Here is a 21205-nt window from a genome sequence, read left to right as displayed (position 1 = left end):
GACGAAAGTAGCGGGGCGAATCTACATGACGAGTTTACCCGGCAGGGCTCACTGAAGTTTCAAACATGGCTTCTGGGTGCAGCTTGTCAACTCTATTTCCTCTTCAAAGTGTGCTCGACGACTCTTTAAATGACGCCACGACACAAGAGTCGATGGAAGCTCTCGTCTATGAGTATCTGAAAGACATGGACGAGAGGGAAGAACTCAAGATGCCCGACTTTGAGAACGGTAAACCGTTAAAATTGACACACTCTCCAGTGTTTGGGTTAGCTTAGCAGTGCTACATGTATAAACAAGACGGGACTTGAACGTCGCTTCGTTTTCGGGATTCCCGAGTGAAGTCATTTGTCTCCTGTGGAGATCCATATGAATGCATTTTACCCCCCTGTATTGCAGATAAGGCTCTCTAGTTGAAATTCAGCACACATAGTAGGCTGAAACTTGAAAGTTAATACAGTGGACTAATACAGCGATTAGACACGGCTATGGCCTAACAAAAGGAAGCTCCTCCCCTCAGTTCTGCATCTGAGACTATTTCAATAAAGCTACGGGGATGAACTCTTTAGTTATAGTAGTGTCAAGCAAGTGTTAGGGTTTCAAAAAACGTTTTTTTTTATAACTGGTTTAAATTAAGGATTTAGAGGAGATTTCAAGACAGGTTTAAGGTTTTAAAATAAAGATTTCAAGTCAGAGATTAGTTAATGTATTTGTTGACCGAGTGCAAGTTCTGCAATACCTCAACACACCAGTGGATGGTGATTTAGAGCCAACCATATAACCTGAAGAAACCAGTTTGTGTGGGAATCATTCGATCAATGTGTTGGTTGCATAATGAATGCTGATTTTTTTTTTTTCTTTTATGATTGGCTGCAGGTCTGGAATGGCTGAACACGGAGGCTCCGCTTTCTTTCAGCGGGGAGCTGGCGGGGAAAGTGGTGCTTCTGGACTTCTTTACCTATTGCTGCATCAATTGCATGCACATCCTGCCGGACCTTCACCATCTTGAGCAGGAGCACTCAGTCCAAGGTTCTCTACTGTTCGTACAGTATTTTATCGGGTACTCGTTGAGACCGCCGATCCCAGCGACCGATACTTTAGGCCGAGTCCTCCTCAGCAGTAGTTGCCGCCTTACTGCGGCAGTTTGACACGTCATCACAGATGTTATTATATCCAAGTGGATGACAGACCAGGGGTGCTATAGTAAAGGGAGTGGCAAGGTGTTTATTTGAGGTGAGGCATTTTTTAAGTGGGCGTTGCTCTTGGGAAACCACAGCAAAGGTAATTGCAACCACCTGAAAAAGGAGGCGTTTATATGAAGAAAGCCATTTTTTTTTTCATTTATTCGAGAGGATGCCCCTATCTGGGAAAATATGGTACAGTATATCGCTCTACACATGACGGTTATTATGACACCGAGTCTTATTTCATCAACTAGACTTCACCCTACGTGACACTGTGCCACGTCCGTTGTCATCTGTACAGCGTGTGGATGAGTACCTAAAAATATGTCCGAGCTTGAAATTCAGCTGCCAGGCAAACCGGACATTGGCTAGCACGCACACAGGCATATACTCAGCGCACTTTATCACACAAACCTTATCTTTGGCACGGCTTCGGGTACATTCTGTCTGCTGCTGTGCTCCGTGAGGTGTGGGAGCCTCCCACTCCAGTCACTCCCACAGTAAGCACTCCCGCTCGCCCGTCATCTTTGCAATATGTTTTTTGGCAGAGGATGAAGAGAGGCACTTGGACTGTGGATTTGATTCATATTTTGTTTGTCTTATGACTATTGAGGTTTAACAGTTGGATAAAACCAACAGTCAACAAACCAATTAAATATCAATGGCGGTCATGAAAATGGTGCTAAAACAGTTTGGCGAGATAAACTGCTGGCTAAGGCCTCTTTTGCTCAAAATGGGCGCAGTCAGCTGAACGCGAGAGGCTGAGAAACATGTTGTTTTCTGCAGCAATTAAGTTGTGTAACATCGGAACGATCAGCTGATTTCAAGGAAATCGTTTGGCGGAATTTGTAGCCGGGATAGAGATGCTTTCTTTGACAACAACCTAAGTTGTTTCATTAAGTGCTTTGGGGCCCATTGAGAACATGAAAGCAAAACTTGTTCTTCATCAGGCTTACGCAATTTGTTGTTGAGTCGAAAAAACGGAAGGATTAGATCCAAATCATTCATTGTGGTTCTTTTGCAAACAAAAATAAACACTCATACAAAACGTTTTAACAACATTGTTTGTTTGTTTGTTTTTTTCATGTCATCTTAGATGGACTGGTTATTGTTGGCGTACATTCGGCTAAATTCCCCAATGAAAAGGTAAGTCAATATTTACAGATTTGTATCTATTTTAATCTTTTTTTTTTTTTTATTGTGCTGCAGACTTTGAATGAGAATCAGGATAAAAGTGGAGGGCACATATAGGCAAAAATGTTTTTAAAAAAATACATGGGAAAGAGGACCTTTAAAAAAATAATCGTATATTAACTCATTTGCTCCCAAAAACGTATACAAACGTTCTATTTTAAATATTGACATGGTCCCAAAAACGTATTTGTACGTTTTATTTTTTTATTTTTTAGTTATTGCTAGAGCAGAGGTGGACAATCTCGGTCCTCGAGGGCCGGGGTTCTGCAGGTTTTGGAGGTTTCTCTCTTCCAACACAAGCTGATTCCAAGCAAGAGGATCATTATCAGGCTCATGTAGAGCTTGCTGATGATCTGATTTGTGAATAATGATGAAACTTAGCTATATTCTAATGCTAATTTCTGCAAAACGGAAACAGATACAAATATACTTTTTTTTCCTGATAAAAGAAGAGACTCTATCTTCCATGTTCCATGTTTTTTTTTTTAGCAATAGAACAGAATATTCTGTGGGTCTTGCAAAATCAGTCATCATTCAGGGAAACAGTTGGGAGCAAAGGGGGTTGCTTCAGTGAAAATTACTTTTTTGCACTTATTATGTGCACCCTTCCAAGGTTCTGGACAACGTCCGCAGCGCCGTGCTCCGCTACGACATCCGCCACCCGGTAGTAAACGACGGCGAGGCGTCTCTCTGGCACCAGCTGGAGGTCTCCTGCTGGCCCACATTGGTGCTGGTGGGCCCGCGGGGCAACCTGCTTTTCTCGCTGGTGGGCGAGGGCCACCGTGACAGGTTGACTCTTTTTGCCGACGTCAGCCTCCGTTATTACCGGGAGATGGAGATGCTGCGGGCCCACCCGGTGGGTGTCAAGCTCTACCGGGACACCCTGCCTCCAAGCATCCTCTCTTTTCCCGGGAAGATCTGCATGGACCACACCAGCGACAGGCTGGCCATCGCCGACACGGGTCATCACCGGATTCTGGTGGTGTCCTCTACTTGTCGGGTGTTACACGTCATCGGAGGTAACGTAGCGTATTTCCTTCCTGGTAGTGACTGATTCATTGAAATTCAAACTTAAAGGTAATGCGGTTTTGCTTGGCTCTAAGTGCCACCTTATAACACCCTAAACTGTGACCGTGCACCCCCTCAAACCCCCTCCTAGGACTTATGGATATTTTTAGATCCTTCCCAGGCTTCAAAAAGCCTCAAGAGGAGCCGCATGGCCGCCGCGGCTGTTCCCAGGCCAACACACAAGTTGGCAGCGTCCAGGACGACGCGCACACTGGGAACTGGCACCGACCTCCATCGCGGGGACAAAAATGCCCAGTGGGACTTTTATTTCTGTCGGCTGTTCTCATTCGGCGGCTGCTGTTTGCTTTGGGCTCTCCAAATACATGTCATGCTGGAGGAGTGCTACTTTTCGGCGCTGAGTGTAGTGAATCCAGATATAAACTCGCACACGGCCCACGCCGCGCTTTAGTCGGGTTAAAAAGAGTCCTATAAAAAAAATTCAATTGATTCATGAAAATGTGTTTTGTCTTGATTCATTTTTCTCATTAAATAAATGGTTAATGGAATTATTGTAAGCAATAAAATATTCATAAAATATTTGTTTTATGAAATGAGTGGTTAATTATAATTATAGAATATAAACAATTCAATGAGGAGTGAATTACTTTATTTCATGACAATCATTTTTAATATGAAAAATAAATATAAAAAATGTACATATTTTGCAAATAGTTTTTACCCTTATACCTCAAAATTGGTTGATTTAATAGGTTTTATTGATTTATTTGAAGTAAGAAAATATTAGTGGAAATTATGTTTTTAAATATATTAATGGTTAATCATAAAAACAGTTCATACATTTAGAATTAATTTGTATTCTATTACAATATGTGTAATTTTTCAAATTGTTTAAGAAAATGTTTACATTTCAATTTCATTAAAGTAATACATTAAAACTGGATGATTATATTAAAAAAATATATTTCATTTTAAAATTTATTTTCTTATTAAATTATTGGTTAACTGATTTTTTGGGGGGGAAATTATAAGACAAATATTAGTAACATTATATTTATTATAGTAAACAATAGGTCAGTTGTAATTGCATTAATTATAACTAATCCGGTTAAAAATTAGAATTATTTTATCTATTAAAATATATTATTTTTATGAAAAGTTATACAGTTTATCAATGTTTTAGCTCAAATGAATTCACTTTTCACACATTTTCTATTCTCTTTTCTTTTTGAATATAATTTCTGCCCAACCCTTGATAATATGATAACACTTTTTAGCTGAAGAAGTTAAACAGTTGCCTTTTTTGGGGGGGGTACAGGGCCTGAAAGTGGAAGGCGAGACGGCTCCTTGTCTGAAGCCACCTTCAACTCCCCTCAGGGTGTGGCCATGAAGGGCGACGTGGTCTACGTGGCCGACACGGAGAACCACCTGATCCGAAAGGTCAAACTTTTTTTCTTTTTTTTTTTAAAGTGTCAGCTACTTTTGTGCTTCCTGCTCATGTGTCTGTCTATTCAGATCGACCTCTCGGAAGGGCGGGTGAGCACACTGGCCGGCCTCGGCGTCCAAGGCACGGACAAAGCTGGCGGTGCGATGGGAGATCAGCAGCCAATCAGCTCTCCCTGGGATGTTGCACTTGGCTCAGCCGGTGAGTCTTCCAGCCCCAATTTGTGTAGCGGCTCTAAAAACGTAATTGCCTTGAACCTCGGGGCCGATTCCCACTGGCAAGCCGCAGTAGTAATCCTGAGGGACTTATGTGAGCTCCGTCTTTAATATGGGGCAGGCTTGTAGGTCAAACTAGGGCAGATGGGCTACTGGATCTGACCTCAGAACCGCATATTGACCCATTTCCGTTTGGAAGACACCACAAAGTCACTTCTTCTTTCCTCCCTTCAGTTACATTGATGGTCATCGACCTTCTAACTTGAAAAATTACCAAATTTTCCTCAATATTATAAATGATTAATAAATCAATCTGTATTGCAATAAATTGTCAGATTTATTATGCATACATTTTTTTGGTCTTATATTTATTCTACTGTATGCAAATGAGCCTGTAATTAACTCTTTGACTGCCAAAAACGTTAAATAACGTTTAGTAAAATCCTATGGAGGAGTGCCAAAGACGTTAAAAGACGTTTGTTTCAAAACAGAGGTGAAACTAACCATTTTCTATTGTTGATTACTGAAAAACGGAATAAGGTAGAAACAAACTTTTTTTTCTGATGAAAGATGAGAGTCCAATCTTTCATTTGGTAGTATGTGTGTTTCCATAGTCCAAACACATAATTTTCTGTGGACCTTGAAAGATCAGTCAAAAATGCTTAAATCGGCTGGCACCCACGGCATCCCTTTTCTGAAAACGTCTGGCAGTCAAAGAGTTAATATGAAAGTCCATTTTTTTTAAAAACACTTTTAAGCATTCACTATGATAACTTCACAATATTCTACCAAACAATTGTGGTGTAAACATAAGTCAGTAAATCATAAATCAGATTATAACAATAGTGCAGCCAAATCTGTCACTTTAGAAGAAACCACGTGAATAAATATACATAAATATAAATATGCATAATATTTTCGATACCACTTTTTTTCAGACCAATACGATACCGCTCGTACTTTTAATAAAACAAAATGCACTGACAAGAATGACCTATAAAACCCAATATAGTATTTTCCTTAAAATTGCATAAAATGACAATTTCATATTCTTCTAATGTCTAGTTCTTGATCGTAAAACGGTCACAAGAGTATCGGCCGACGTCTCGAGTACTGATACCTCCAAATAACAGGGATGTGATTTTTCCGCTAATTCGCGGAATTCCGCTTTTTTTATGCCCCCCCCCCCCCCCCCAAAAAAAAAATCCGATTTTTTATTTTTATTTTTTTTATCTCCAAAAATAAAAATTTAAAATTTCCGGTTTTTTTTGTTTTGTTTTTTTTTAGTAGTTCATTGTGTATGCACATGACTCCGACAGATAACATCTTCTGCTATAACAAAGACATTTGTGGTATGCTCTAATATGAGTTACTTTTCATTTGGTCATGATACAATTATTTGTTCATGAAATTTGAACTCTTCAACATTATTTATGTGTTAACTTAGTAATCACATTAGTTAGATATGATGATATTCTCAGTGATAGTTTTTAAAAGCAAAGGCAGTCCAATGTTTTTGAATGTGACTGATTTTGAGTTGACTAAAACTGCCATTTTATATGGGATAGTTCAATATACATTGAAAATTTATGCTGTTGTTTTGTCTATTTCTTTGTCATGTGAGTGCATTGAAAGTACTTAAAAACACGGAAACCCTGGACCTAGCTGGGTGCCAGCGGCCCCAGACCCCCTAAATTTTCAGATAATTTCACTTTGGTCAAATCACATCCCTGAAATAAGGCCTGACATCAGTACTTGCCCAACCCTATTAAATTGTAATGATTACGTTAGAATTTTATTTTTTTTTATTTTTTTTTTAAAGAAGTTGCACAACTTCTAGTTGTCATTGAGTGTTTTTTGGTGGACAGCCAGACTTAGTGACAGTCATGTCCTGGATATTTGTGTGTAGGCGGCGTCGAGGACAACGTGCTGTGGGTGGCCATGGCGGGAACCCATCAGATTTGGGCTTTGTTCCTAGCAGATGGGAAACTGCCTAAAGGAAGGTGAGGCAGACTAACAATTGCGTCCTTGGCGCACTCAGACACAAGATAGCTTTTCATAAGCTATTCCCACAAAATACAAATTCCCGCGGCGCATAACAACACCATCACGTTGACAGCAAGTCCAAGGCGGGCACGTGCGTGCGATGGGCCGGCAGCGGCAGCGAGGAGAACCGCAACAACGCCTACCCGCACAAGGCCGGCTTCGCCCAGCCCTCGGGCTTGGCCGCCGCCCCCGAGGAACCCTGGTGCTGCCTCTTTGTGGCCGACAGCGAAAGCAGCACCGTGCGCACGCTGGCGCTGAAGGACGGCGCCGTCAAGCTGCTGGTTGGCGGCGAGAGAGATCCCACGGTGGGTGAAAGGTCGCTGGGCGCGTTTGGTGGACGAAACTTTTTAAGTCTCACATTTTAGGTTTGTTCAGTTCACGCGTTTTCGACAGAAATTGCGATCGTCTCGAGTTATGTAATAATAGAATGCCTTGGAGAACCTTGTTATCTAATTGAAGTTCTGTTAACGCTGAGTGTCTTCTCTTTTCTTTCACCACTTTTGAGCTTTTGATTTAGCTCTTTATTTAGCCTTTTAATTCGACACTTTTGCGAATTGGGGAGCCATAATTGGAAAACGATCACTTTGCATCCGTCAAGCAAACTGTGGCGCTTTGTGTCAAGCCTGTTGAATTATTTTACAATTGTGACATGCAATGAATGGGTTATTTTTTTGTTTTTTTTGCTGTTTTAAGCATTTTATTATGTCATGTGGAATCATCTGTCAAACATCTCAATTTACTCAACAGATTTACGTCCTCAATGGGAAATGTCGGCTTGCTTAATTGTACATTCTGCCATCAAATGCCACTAACTAGGTGGGCGTAGATGAATGAAGAAACAGTATGTGTAGTAATTAAATAATCATTTTAGGAGCAATTAAATAAAATTGTATATGATAAAATCAACTATTTTACCTGTCTTAGTCTTGAAATAACTCATTTGATTATCATTTTGCAGTGAATGACTTTAATGTATAATAATGTTTTGTTTTTTTTTAACAGAAATATGATCCTATTTTGTCGCCTGACGCTCTTTTTCTATATTTCAACCAGAACCTTTTTGCTTTCGGGGATGTGGACGGGAAGGGCGTGGATGCTAAGCTGCAGCATCCGCTCGGCGTGGCGTGGTCCCCGCAGCAAAACTTGCTCTATGTGGCCGACTCCTACAATCACAAGGTTAGGATTTGTTCTGCTGTCTACGTGGTTAGAGTTGAAAGGATGAACCTGGATATGCTTTCGAGGCCACACATTCAGTATATTGTGCCATAAAAAGATACAGTAACAGTCAACGAAGAAGCGGCATGCCATTTTGCCATTTAACTCCATTCACTCCCAGCCATTTTCACTGAAGCAACCCCCTTCACCCCCCAGCTGTTTTACCAGGATTTTAATTGATTTTGCAAGGTCCACATATTCTGCTCTATTACTATAAAAACATGGAACCTACCAAAAGAAAGATTAGAGTCTCTTCTTTCATAACAAAAAAAAAAGTATATTTGTATCTGTTTCTGTTTTGCAGTAATTAGCATTAGAATATAGCTAAGTTGCATCAATATTCACATTCCTGGTGAAAACACTGTCAAAAAGAGCTTGTTGCAACATGGCCCTGGTTGTTCTCTTATACTTTGCTGCCACCTGCTGTCTTTTTTTTTTGTATTAACTAGCATTGCTTTAAGGCAACACAACCGAGGATCGTTATCAGGCTTCATGCGGAGCTTGCTGATTAGCCAATCGTTTAAAAAAAACCTGTGTTGGCTGTGGGAGACATGGAAAACAGGCTGGCTAGGGGTGCCGAGGACCGCGGTGCCTTAAAACAATGGTAGTTATTACAAAAAAAAATGGCCAGCAGGTAGCAGCAGAGTATAAGAGATCACCAGAAGCTGCATAAAAGCCTTATCTCTTTCTATTCTGTTGTTTTCTCTTTACTGTAAACTGCAGCTGGACGAAGTCCAGGAAAAAGTTCTACTCGGGGAAAATAAAAGTATATCGTATCGTATCGTATCGTATCGTATCGTATCGTATCTTCTGTATGTTCTAGCATAAAAAAAAAACAATGTGTAAATATGTTTTTGGGAGTGAAAGACAAAGTATTAATAAACGTTTTTACAAGTTTTTGGATTTGAATAATGATGAGTTAATAATGTTATGAATAAATGTATGTGCCCAGATTAAAGTGGTGGACCCCAAAACGAAGCAGTGCAGCACTCTGGCCGGCACAGGAGAAGCCGGCGACGCCGCGGGTCCTGATTTTGTCACCTCCCGCTTCAACGAGCCCGGCGGAATCTGCGTAGGCGCCGGTGGCAAGCTCCTCTATGTAGCCGACACCAACAACCACCAAGTCAAAGTGCTGGACCTCCGGTCGAAAACCGTCTCCCTGGTAAGATGCTTTGCGATGTCTCACCTGACATTTCTGATTCTCACATTTTATATCCTCCTCTAGTTCGTTATTTCCTCAGACTCTACAGACTCGGCACCTGCCGAGGCAAAGGCTCCCACCAAAACCCCCAAGATGCCTCGAGGGGCCGTCAGGATAGCCATGCCGCCGGTGGCGGTTTGTGCCGGACAGACCGTGGTCATTTCGCTCGCGCTGTCGCTTCCCGAAGGAGCCACACTCACCGAGGAGGCGCCGAGCTGCTGGGCCCTCTCTGCCGAAGGTGAGAACCATATTGCCCCGATGGGGAGGATTAAAACGAGGGGTGTCAGGCGATTAACATTTTTAATCCGAATTAATCGCATGTCTTCAATAGTTAACTTACGATTAATCGCAAATTTTATATCTGTTCTAAATGTACAATAAAATATATTTTTTCTTAACTCATTCACTGCCATTGACGGTTATAGACGTCATAAATTAATTTGAACTATTTCTATTAGTTTAACATTTTTTTCCCACTTTTGTTAAAAAGAGTATGAAAACCTAGATTTTTTTTGTACATTTAGAACAGATATAAAATTTGTGATTAATCGTGAGTTAACTTCATGCGATTAATTACTAATAAAATCCTGACGCCCCTAATTTTTAATAATCTTTTCTTTAAAAAAAAAAAAAGTACATATACTGTATATATATATATATATATATATATATATATTTTTTTTTTTTAATAATCTTTTTCTTTTTAAGAAAAGATTATTAAAAAATTAGAGGCATAAGGCGTAATTAATCGCATGACTTAACTAGTTAACTCACGATCAATCACAAATTCTATATCTGTTCTAATACTATAAAAAATACTCTCACAACTTTTCACAACTCTTGGTAACAAAAGTAGGAAAAATGTTAAACTAATAGAAATAGATCAAATAAATTTTTGACGTCTATAGCCGTCAATGGCAGTGAATGAGTTAATATTCATACTCTTGTAAATAAAAGTGGAAAAAAATGTTAAACTAATAGAAATATGGATGCATCTTTTAGTCATTGATACAGTCATTTCATAATAAATCATAAAATGGAGTTCAAATTAAAAAGATATACTCTACTGTAAAAAAAACATTGTGATATTGATTTGTGTTTAGGTCATTTTTCTGCCACTAGATGGCATAATTGCATTTATAAGACATTGGTGACAGGTCTGTGCATTTTTCTTTTCATATTAAGAGCTATCTTTTGTGAAATTCTTGCTACTGGAATTCTCCCCAGTACATTAATCGCAAAAAATGAGTTAAAGGAACTTTAAATTAACTCAAAATGAATGCACACATTTTGACACCCCTAATATATATATATATATATTTTAAAGTTAAGGATAATTTTTTCCCTCATAATTCTACACACAATTTTTTTCCAGATTCCTAAAAATCCAAAACTACGGAATGTTTTATTACTGAAAGCTTTTTGACGTGCAGACCCGTTTTAATTTAAGTCTACCTTACCCATCCTCAGGACAGCCAATCAGATTTGTTAGTTGAGCCACATATTAAGTTTTTCCATCATTCCGAGCATTATCTGCGGCACGATGCGCTTTGTCAGCATGATAAGAGCGCAGCGACTCGCTTCACATAATTAGCGCCCAGGCTACGTTACATGATCCCCGAGTCGGCCCAGACTTAAAGCTGATCCGATCTTCCCCGCTGCGGGAATTTCAGGACGCGGGACGGAGTGCATGCCAGGACTAAATGGTGGCTTTTTAGTCGCTTCCCTCCTGGGAACGCTGTGCTAGGAATCAGCGTCATTAATCAGCGGAACAATTAGCGCTCCCTCGTCCGTGTTTGCCTCTCACTCTGCAACGTCACGTCCTGATGCAATGAAACCAATCAGATTCGTTGTTCTGTTTGCGGATATGAGCCAAATGCACTTTTATTTAGTTATTAATCCCTTTATTTTTGGCCCGCCCATAGGTGACGAATGGCTGCTAGACGCTCAGGTGGTCACCGGCGCCATCACGGATCTGTCGAAGCCGTTGCGCGTCGCCGCTAAACTTCCGCAGGTTCTGAAAAACCTGCGCGCGGGCCTCACGCTCGGCATCTGGCTGTACTTCTGCACGGCGGCGGGTGCGGCCTGCACCATGAGAGCGGCGGCCTTCTACCAACCTCTCCAGCTAAGTGACATTCCTGCCACGGGGGAGGTCACTGTGAAATTGACACATTCCCTCTAAAAGATTTCATTGAATTGGCTATGGAGAAAATTAATGATCAATTAATACAATATATTTCTATACGCACAAAGTATTTGTAAAGGTTTTGGGTCTTGACTAAAACACATCTAAAGGTGACCTCAGGCTTTTTCAAACATTTTATTTAAACAAGTGAGACGCTGGCTTTGAATGTTCTGAACTCCTGTTTCATGCCAAATGAGCTCAGTAGAAGGTCGCTTCAGAACCAAAATGTCCGCCCGGGCTCATGATGGATGAGCCGAAGAAGATTTCTGACCGCGTAGTCCATTTGGGTAAGAGTGGGCCTCTTCTAAACCTGATTTTCATAAGCTGGAGAGACCACTCTAAAAGCACTCCATTACATCACAGTCGTAATGGACGTTGATTGTTACAAATCAAAGCGCTAACACACCTTGAACAAGAGTTGCAGCTTGAAATACGAACGCCAGGTTTTTATTTACAGACGCGAGAACTAAGTGGAATGAAAATTGAAAGAAACATGATGTCAAAATAGGGTAAGGAAAAACAACTTCAAAATTCATGTTTATGCCACATTGGCTTTTAACAGAGACTAGCGTCTGTTTTGTGTTAGCGTTAGCATCGAAGCTAACATTACTGTTCAGAATAATCTTGCCATTAAATATTTTTTTAGTTGATGTCAGATTTAGTGTTCACAAATGAGTACAAATGCCTGCTAGTTAGCATTAGCATCGGAGCTAACATCATCGAACTATGGAGTTAGCATGCAGAGGCTAGCTAATGTTACTGTTTAAGGTTGTGTAGAAAGTTGTTGCTAGTTGTCAGCACTAAAACAACTGTTAAGAAGTGAGTACAAAGCAATTTAAGTTAACATCAGAGCTAACATACGGTTCAGAATTATGTACAAACCAACTACCAAGTGTTAGCATCAGAGCTAACGTTACTGTTTGGAATTTTGTACAGACTGTTCTCTAGTCAGCACCATTGCTGACATTAATTTAATAAAAGTTTACTGATATTCAAAGTTTGCTAATAGTGCATGAAATGTTGCTAATATCAAAGAGTATAAATGAATGAGATTTTTTTGTTTTTTTAAACAAAAACAAAACAAAGGAACGAAAATATCACAAGACACTGGTCGCGTGTTTACACCACCTGGCCCTTAAGTGCCTTGAAAAACAGTTGGCAATAATTTTTTAAAAAGCAATAATACTTTTCTGTTAAAACTAATTTAATTGAGCTTTTTTTAATGTCTTATGGGCTCCTTTTGCCAAGAAGTCTACATCTCAAAGCTGCACTTTAAAGATGGAACAGAAAGAACAAATAAAGTATTTTTTATCCAGCCTTGACAAAAAGTGCTTGTTTGTTTCATGTTAGGGACCAGGGTGGGGTCTCCTTATGGTCCTCCTGGGGGCCTTGTCAGATCACTTCAGTGGGGCCGCAATGGGCCTCTGGATGTGAGGAGGTGTCCTCTCAACTGGGGTCCCCCCTGGGGTGCGTGCTCTGCCCCCCCTGCGGGGTTAGGGAAACATTCAGGGACCACTGCTGTGTCAAAACAAGAACCCAGCGGATTTTTGCTGCTCTTCAATTTGTCCTAATCGCAGTGATGTTCTCAAGGGGAACGACACGCCCTCCGACCCAATCATTTATCTTTAGTGTGACGTAAGCTCACAGGCAGTCCGGAATGGTGGTGCCTCTGCCTCCTGGGGGATTTGGATATGTAAGAACTCTGTCTGTCAAAACAACTTTTTTTTTTTTTTTTTTTTTTAAAAGCTACAAAATGCATGCCTTAACAGTTTTGCTTCTCAAAGGGTTTAAATTAAAAATGTGGCCTTAAAAATCGAATAAAAGCCGATTTCTGTGACTCAAATGGTGAGATTTTAAGGCCATATTGTCCAGGCCTTTTGATGCAAATGTCCCAAAAGGTATACATCCACACATGGGGGTGAAAAACACAATCCTTGAAACAATACTGACATTTTTTTATTTTTTTTTGGTCGCTACACTACATCTGCACTCTAAAAAGCAACAGCGTGTGGAAAGGTCAGGCAAGCTTTTAAAAGTTGCCTCAAAGCTATTAAGTGGTTTAAATGTTAAAAGTTTACTGTGAACTCTCTTCAGTTGAAGCGCAAAATGCTGTTTTGTGGCCAATTACATAACCAGTGCGTGTGTGTGTGTGTATATCATTACCACAACAAAGTGGTCCTATAATTTCCAGAAGATAATGAGTCGAGAGGAGCTGGTCGAGTATAACATTCATGTGGTAAACTTGCATTATTCGCTCACTTTTGTGACTTTATTTGCGTCATTCATTGACTTCATTGAAGCACGGATGTTAACTCTTACTTTTGTTGTTTATCTAATATTTGGCCAAATTCTTACTAAACATTTTGCGTGTACCTAATATTTGGATGTGTCTAATATTGTGACAAAAAATGAGCCTAATATTTTGGGTCTACCTAATAATTTAGCCTGAAGTGTGTACCTAATATTCTGGCACCAATGGCACTCAGCTTTTGGATGCGCCAGATATTTTCCCTCAGATGTACAATCTTTTTTTATTTGTTTAGTTTCTGGTTTTCAGAGTATTTTTTTTTCTCTTTAATGGAATATATTTTTCTGTCCTTAAAAAAAATTTGTGTAAAAAAATAAATAAATCCGGAAAACAAAAAAACTAACAAAAGAAAACCCAGAACAAAAAGCATATTTTGAAAAATAGAAAAACAATATCTGAAAAACTGAAAAAAAAATAATCGGAACAACTGAAATAAAGCATATTTTGCAAAACAAATTTCCCAAAACTTTTTTTTTTTATCCGGAAAACAGGGAAAAAATGAAAGAAAACCCAGAACAAAAAGCACATTTTCAAAAACAGAAAAACTAATTCTGAGAAACAGAAAAAAATATAATCTGACCAACGGAAATAAAGCATATTTTGAAAAACAGAAGAAAAAAATTTGAACAACTGGAATAAAGCATATTTTGAAAAACAAATTTCCAGAAAAATGGGGGGGAGGAGGGGGAGATCCGGACACAAAACAGAAAAAACACAGGGAAAAAAAGAAAGAAAAGAAACCCCAGAACAAAAAGCACATTTTGAAAAACAGAAAAACAAATTTAAAAAAAATGAAAAAAATACACTGAAAAACAGAAAAGAAAGCATATTTTGAAAAAAATGGAAAAATATACAGCACTGGATATACACTTAGTTATTCATCCTTTGAATTTTTGTCATGTGGCCTTTTTATCCTTATAGAGCTTCCGTTTTCATAGAAACATCCACTAAATCATCCTGTTCTGCACAATAGCCTGGAGGTGCATTCAGGAGACTCTGGAATACTGGCCGTCATACAAGGCTTCACTGTATAGCAGCTTGTGCTATGTTTGGGTCAAGTGCTCTGTCTTTGTCTTTCTGTCTCACCCTCTCCCCTTGTGGCCGTGTCATCGGGTTCACGGTCAAGGGAACGATAATCAGCGCACGCACCACCGCCATCCATCGCTCGGTGCGCTCGGAAAGTCTGCATTTTTAGGCTGAACACTGTATGTTAGTTTTCCCTTTTTTTTTTCTCCTAATGCTTTTTTTTGGGGGGGGGGGGACATCAAATCCTACACTCTAAAAACAGTTGGGTCAAAAGTAACCCAATTATGGAACAAAAATGGACCAAACCACTTAATGGGTCAATTTGACCCAACTTTCTGGGTTGTTTTATACAAAATAACCCATTTTTTTGACCCAAGTAAAGGATCTGACCAATATTTATGAGCTGTTGGGTCAAATTGACCCAAGTAGATGACCCATACTTGAGTTATTGTGGATCCAACTGTTTTTAGAGTGTACAAAATTGGTGAGGCTAAATGAGCCAAATAGGTTAGTGCCTTGTACAAAATATGCATGTTATTTATTGCAAATGTAGCATAAAAGTATTTATATATATATATATATATATATATATATTAAAAAAAACGTAATCTGTTTAAAACTCTACTTTGAAAACCTAGCCATGGTTTTAAAACCCTACTTTGAAACCCAAACCTGTTCTAAAACCTAAATTTGAAACCTTGCTGGGATGCCCACTGCCCCATTGGCCCCGCCCTCTGCGCGGCCCTGGCTCCACCGGGAAACGCTGGAAAACGAATGAGAGCCTTCTGATTGGCCGGCGTGTCCGTGACGCAACCTTCCCCGCCGATTGACATCCAGGCTGGATGCTGTGGTCCGGAGCTCCAGCCGCGGAGCTCCAGATGGAGTTTGCGCGCGACGGGAGCCCGTCATGGGGGCCGTGGACCCCCGCAACGGCACGGAGCCCGGCGGCGGCGGTGGCGGTGGCGAGTGGGTGGCCGGCATGAGCCTCCTGATGGCGCTCATCGTGCTCGCCATCGTGCTGGGCAACACGCTGGTCATCGTGGCCATCGCCCGGACGCAGCGACTCCAAACCCGCACCAACGTGTTCGTGGTGTCCCTGGCGTGCGCCGACCTCATCATGGGCGTCCTGGTGGTGCCCTTCGGGGCCGCCCTGCAGCTGCGCGGCGCCTGGGACTTCGGCTCGTTCTTCTGCGAGTTCTGGATCTCCGTGGACGTGCTTTGCGTCACGGCCAGCATCGAGACGCTGTGCGTCATCGCCGTGGACCGCTACGTGGCCATCACGGCGCCGTTTCGATACCAGAGCTTGCTCACCAGAGCCCGGGCCAAGGCGGCGGTGTGCGCCGTGTGGGGGGTCTCGGGGCTCGTCTCCTTCCTGCCCATCCTCATGCACTGGTCCCGGGATAGCGCGCACGCGGCGTGCTACGAGGACCCGGCGTGCTGCGACTTCGTCACCAACCGCGCGTACGCCGTGGCGTCGTCCGTGGTGTCCTTCTACCTGCCCCTGCTGGTCATGGTGTTCGTGTACGCGCGCGTCTACCGCGAAGCCAAGCAGCAGCTGCGGAAGATCGACCGCTGCGAGGGCCGCTTCCACATCCACGCCAGCGGCGCGCGCTGCAAAAGGAAGCCGCCGCGCATGGCCGCGCTGCGGGAGCACAAAGCGCTCAAGACGCTGGGGATCATCATGGGGACCTTCACCCTGTGCTGGCTGCCCTTCTTCGTGGTCAACGTGCTGCGCGTTTTCGGCGCCGAGCTGGTGGACGAGAACTTGTTCGTCTTTCTCAACTGGCTGGGTTACGCCAATTCGGCCTTCAACCCGGTCATCTACTGCCGGAGTCCGGACTTCCGCAGGGCGTTCAAGAGGCTGCTGTGCCGCCGGCCCCGGCCGAGGAGGGAGCGCATGCTGCACGTCAGCTCGTGCGACCTGAGCCGCTACTCGGCGGGCTTGGTGGCGGCGGCGTCGTCACTGGAGCCCGGCGGGGGCGGAGGGACGCTCGGCCTGTGGACGGACTGCGCCGGGATGGACAATAGCGACAGCAGCCTGGCCGGAACCGGGAAGCTGCCTGGTTGCGAGTCCCATTTCTGATTCCGAATATTACTTTTTTCTCTCTTTTTTTTTTAGCCCAAAAGTGTGAATATGAAGGAGCCAATGTGTATTATTTAAAATCCTCAAGTGCTGAAGACCCATTTTGAACCATAGAGGGCAACTTTTATTGACCCAAGGCACATATGGCACCCACCAAAGAAACGTAATGAATACTGATAAAGATCTAAATATCTAATATAAAGAAACCCTTTTCAAAATTAAACGCAAATGTGTTGAACTTCAGAGTTAAATGCAACTGAACTTGACTTATGCTGTGGTTCTTTCATGCACCACTGGAGGGCGCTATCGCCGATCTAAAGGAAGAGCATTCTTCTCTGAATGTCACTATACGTCGCTGGCTTGAATGAACAAACACATTATTTGCCAGGAGTAATTTTCGGGGGGACCAGTTAAGTGAAATTGCACAAAACCTTTGAGCTGAGGTAAATATTTTACATGACTCAATTTTAAATGTATTGCACATAAAGTTAAAAATTTACCGAAATGTTCCAAAACAAACAGTTTTTAAAAATTAAATGCAAATGTTTCCATAATTCTTTTATACCACTAGAGGGACCCCACACACATGATTTTTAGTTTATCAATTAAGTGAAATTTCTGTTTATATTTCATGGGCCAACCAAATGTTGATTGATCTGGTGCTGTAAACATATTTAATTTTCATTCATCACAATGCAGGTGCCAAACATTTCATTTTAATTAGCTGAAGTTAAAAATAACAGCCTGACCCCATAATGATTTAGTAGGTTTTTGTATAAAAAAAAACGAGTGGGTTAACTCCGTTTTTCCTTTTAATTTTGTTTTCTGGCTGCTGCCATTAAACGTTTAGTGCAATAGTGGTCTAAGTCCAAACATGCATCAATATTTCATAAACGTTCATTTATACTACTTGACAAAAAAAATGGCATTAAGCCCACTCTTGTCCTCAATGGCTCAATTATATATTTCATTAACGCCCACTTGATAGTTACCAAATGATTCCTAACGGTCCAAAGAACGCACTTTTACTTTGTTTCAGTCAATTAATTTAACGTGTAAAGTGACTGTCAATGACGATAGTTCTCACAAACTGGACAGTAAGGAATGTGTTGTATAGTTTGTACATGCGTGCATATTATATTTAAGCTCACGTTGTGTTTTACCTCACAGCCGTCGACAAGTGCAATTGCAGCCAAATTTGTTTATTTGAAAATGTTACGTATTTATTTCTGCACATGGGGTTGTGGGTTCGATTCCCAAATTGTGTTGAATGTGGCTTGTTTGAGTATCCTGTGGAATAAAAAAAAAAAAAAAGAAACATTTGTTAATTGTCTCTTTGGGTTTTATTGACCGCTGGCAACAAACGTGAGTACACCCCCAAGTGAAAATGTCTAGATTGTGCTCCCAAATGCCATAACTTTCCAGCCCCACAGATGCTCAATGGGGTTTAGATCCGGAGACATGCTCGGCCAGCAGAAAAAAAAAGAAAGAAAAAAAAGTGAATGGAACGGAGCTTGGCAAATGGATCTTTGTGAATGGACTCGACTCACGTCATTGACGACTTCTTGGCAAAGAAAGCAGAGCTTGATTATTATTATTAACGGTTGTTTTCTTGGCAGGATGTCTGCGTTGATTAACAGAGCGCGCTCACAGATGGAGCCACTCATTTGCATTTTGAAGAATAACACATTTCATAATGAAACAGGCAGTGCACACTAACAAGTCCATGAAGTCAGAATCCTCGGGTTGTTTGTTTCTTTATTTTAAAGCTCATTCATATCATATTCGCTATGATACAATAAAGATTATTATTATTATTATTATTCCTTTTCATACAATAAATGACGCCTTCATTGGGAAATCGCACAAAAGACTCACACATTTTGTTTTCTGGCAGGCATTGTTCGTGAAACTAAATTTGGGTCCTTGTGACTTTTGGCACCGTGGTCGAGCGAGAAGGGAGAGAGAGAGAGTGACCGACGTGTGCCGCTGATAGAGATTTACGACCCGTCAAGTAGTCTTTGAAATCGAAACTTTGCCTTTCCCTACCGATTGTGCGTCCATGAGAGGTGAGTGGCATCACTATTAAATGTGTAGTATTACTTATTGGCGACAGTTTGAGTCTTCGTGCTACTTACCAATGTGCGCTAACGTTAGCATTAGCAGGGGCTATTTTCCCCTTCCCACTCCAGCAGCACAAATCCTGTCCCGTCCCAGGACTGGACAATAGATAAAAAACAAACAAAAACACAACAATCCTGTCCCATAAAAAAAATGTTAGCCTCTAATGTCAATGCCGCTCCCGTTGGGAGAAGTGACACCACCGGCGGCCATTTTACGTTGCCACTCATTTAGCCCGCCTAACTTGAATACATAAATTTTTCTGTGACGTTTTCACATTATTGTCATTTGAAATGTTAAAAGGGTGCAGAAAAGTGAGCAAAGAAAAATAAATACACAAAATAAACTCTTTATCAGTGGTTACGTAATTGGTTAATTCTATACAGAACCGCATCCCAAATATAATATTTTTGCAACTACATTCACAATTCAAAACATTCAGAATGATGTTTCATTTAGCAGTACTGGTTATAGGTCACAGAAGAAATTGATCTCGGTTTTATATCATTAAAAAAAAGAAAGGTATTTGAACAGGGGTGTGTAGACTTTTAAAAATCCATTATATAGCATTCAATGTGATATTGGTTGTTTGTATATGGTCTCTTTGAGCATCCCCCCCCTCCTGCGTTGCGGCGGGCGAGCACATGAAACGGCGACCCACAAGCTTTGACTTCTTACGCGTATCTGTCTCGCAGCAGCCAGCAAGCAGCGCGAGTCGCTCATCAATTGTGTGCCAACATGTCCTCGCGTTCCGCCACGCACCACAACATATCAACTATTAATGCAAATATTTCCTGCAATTTCACACCTCATTAGACAAACGTCAGATTTTTTTATTTTTTTTTTTAATTTATCCCGGCCGGCGGCGGCGGCGGCTGTCTGTTGCTACGCTCAGTAATCATGCCAGATTCCAGCTGAAAGGAGCCCAAAGTGGAAGCGAGCTCGGCGCAGAAAATGGGAAAATAATTCACTGATATTCTTCCACACGGGTGTTGACTTTTCGTGTTTTGGAAAAGGCGTAGCTTGGGTTCAATGTGGAAGGGAGAGAAAAAAAAATCAAGTATAATACGAATAAAATGTTAATAAATAAAAAAGTTCAACACGCGTAATGTCAAAATTTAATCTTTTAACGTGATCAATTTTACATTATAGTGGGATAAATTACATGTTTTAATGTGATATAATTTCACATTATAACATAAATTTCATGATTGCACACATAATGTGTTAAATTTTACATTAACGTGACAAGTTTCAGGTTATGTCACAATTTAAACCAGTAAGTTTCACATTTTTAACTTCACCTTTAACTCACCCAAAAACATATAAATATGTTCTATTTTAAAAATTACCGTGCTCCCAAAGACGTATTTATGCGTCTTTTTAAAGTTTTTTTTTTAAATGCTAGAGTATATATATATATATATATATATATATATATATATATATATATATATATATATATATATATATTTTTACCAGTAAGTTTCACATTTTTAACTTCACCTTTAACTCACCCAAAAACGTATAAATATGTTCTATTTTAAAAATTACCATGCTCCCAAAGACTTATTTATGCGTCTTTTTAAAGTTTTTTTTTTTTTTTTTTTTAAATGCTAGAGTGTATAAGTATATATATATTTTTTACGATTATTGCAGAATTTGTAATTTTGGAGTGTAATATATTTTTTATGTTTATGCACATTTAATACATTATAGTAGCTTACAATAATATTAAAAGTGATTTTTCTGGAAAAAAAAAAATCTAGATTTTGATGAACTTGGGGGCGGTCCTTGGTGTAAAAAGTTTGAGAGGCACCTGGTGCGGTTTGAGTTCGTCAGGCCGGTTATCTCTTTCCACAGAGGGCCCCCATCAGGAAAGGCAGCTTTGGCCATTTTCAAGTGTAGTCATCCAAAGCCGGGAGGAGAGTCGGTATTTTATCAGCGAGCTAAAAATAGC

The 21205-nt window shown here is 40.7% G+C and overlaps 2 protein-coding genes across 2 annotated transcripts; both read left to right on the top strand.

Annotated features, from left to right (window-relative positions):
* The first annotated feature begins 22 nt into the window (after positions 1–22).
* nhlrc2 (NHL repeat containing 2) lies at positions 23–13022 on the top strand. The gene is made up of 12 exons (XM_077550835.1): positions 23–228; positions 874–1026; positions 2278–2327; positions 2989–3394; positions 4720–4841; positions 4917–5046; positions 6970–7063; positions 7180–7411; positions 8160–8282; positions 9274–9483; positions 9547–9760; positions 11448–13022. The coding sequence occupies exons 1-12, from the start codon at positions 66–68 to the stop codon at positions 11702–11704; spliced, it is 2154 nt and encodes a 717-aa protein (XP_077406961.1). The 5' UTR covers positions 23–65; the 3' UTR covers positions 11705–13022.
* Positions 13023–15869: 2847 nt separating this feature from the next.
* Positions 15870–18447, top strand: adrb1 (adrenoceptor beta 1). The gene has a single exon (XM_077550836.1). The coding sequence runs from the start codon at positions 15949–15951 to the stop codon at positions 17122–17124; it is 1176 nt and encodes a 391-aa protein (XP_077406962.1). The 5' UTR covers positions 15870–15948; the 3' UTR covers positions 17125–18447.
* Positions 18448–21205: the final 2758 nt, after the last annotated feature.

This window comes from Vanacampus margaritifer, chromosome 18 (genome assembly GCF_051991255.1).
Source record: "Vanacampus margaritifer isolate UIUO_Vmar chromosome 18, RoL_Vmar_1.0, whole genome shotgun sequence".
NCBI lineage: Eukaryota > Metazoa > Chordata > Actinopteri > Syngnathiformes > Syngnathidae > Vanacampus > Vanacampus margaritifer.
The sequence above is the reverse complement of the archived record's forward strand: the minus strand, read 5'-3'. Positions and strand labels throughout refer to the sequence as shown.

Bases quoted from the DNA above. Each gene is read 5' to 3' on its own strand.
- nhlrc2 (XM_077550835.1), top strand. From the start codon at position 66: ATGGCTTCTGGGTGCAGCTTGTCAACTCTATTTCCTCTTCAAAGTGTG. The intron at 229-873 runs GTAAACCGTTAA...GATTGGCTGCAG, and splicing joins GATGCCCGACTTTGAGAACG to GTCTGGAATGGCTGAACACG. The intron at 3,395-4,719 runs GTAACGTAGCGT...GGGGGGGTACAG, and splicing joins GGTGTTACACGTCATCGGAG to GGCCTGAAAGTGGAAGGCGA.
- adrb1 (XM_077550836.1), top strand. From the start codon at position 15,949: ATGGGGGCCGTGGACCCCCGCAACGGCACGGAGCCCGGCGGCGGCGGT.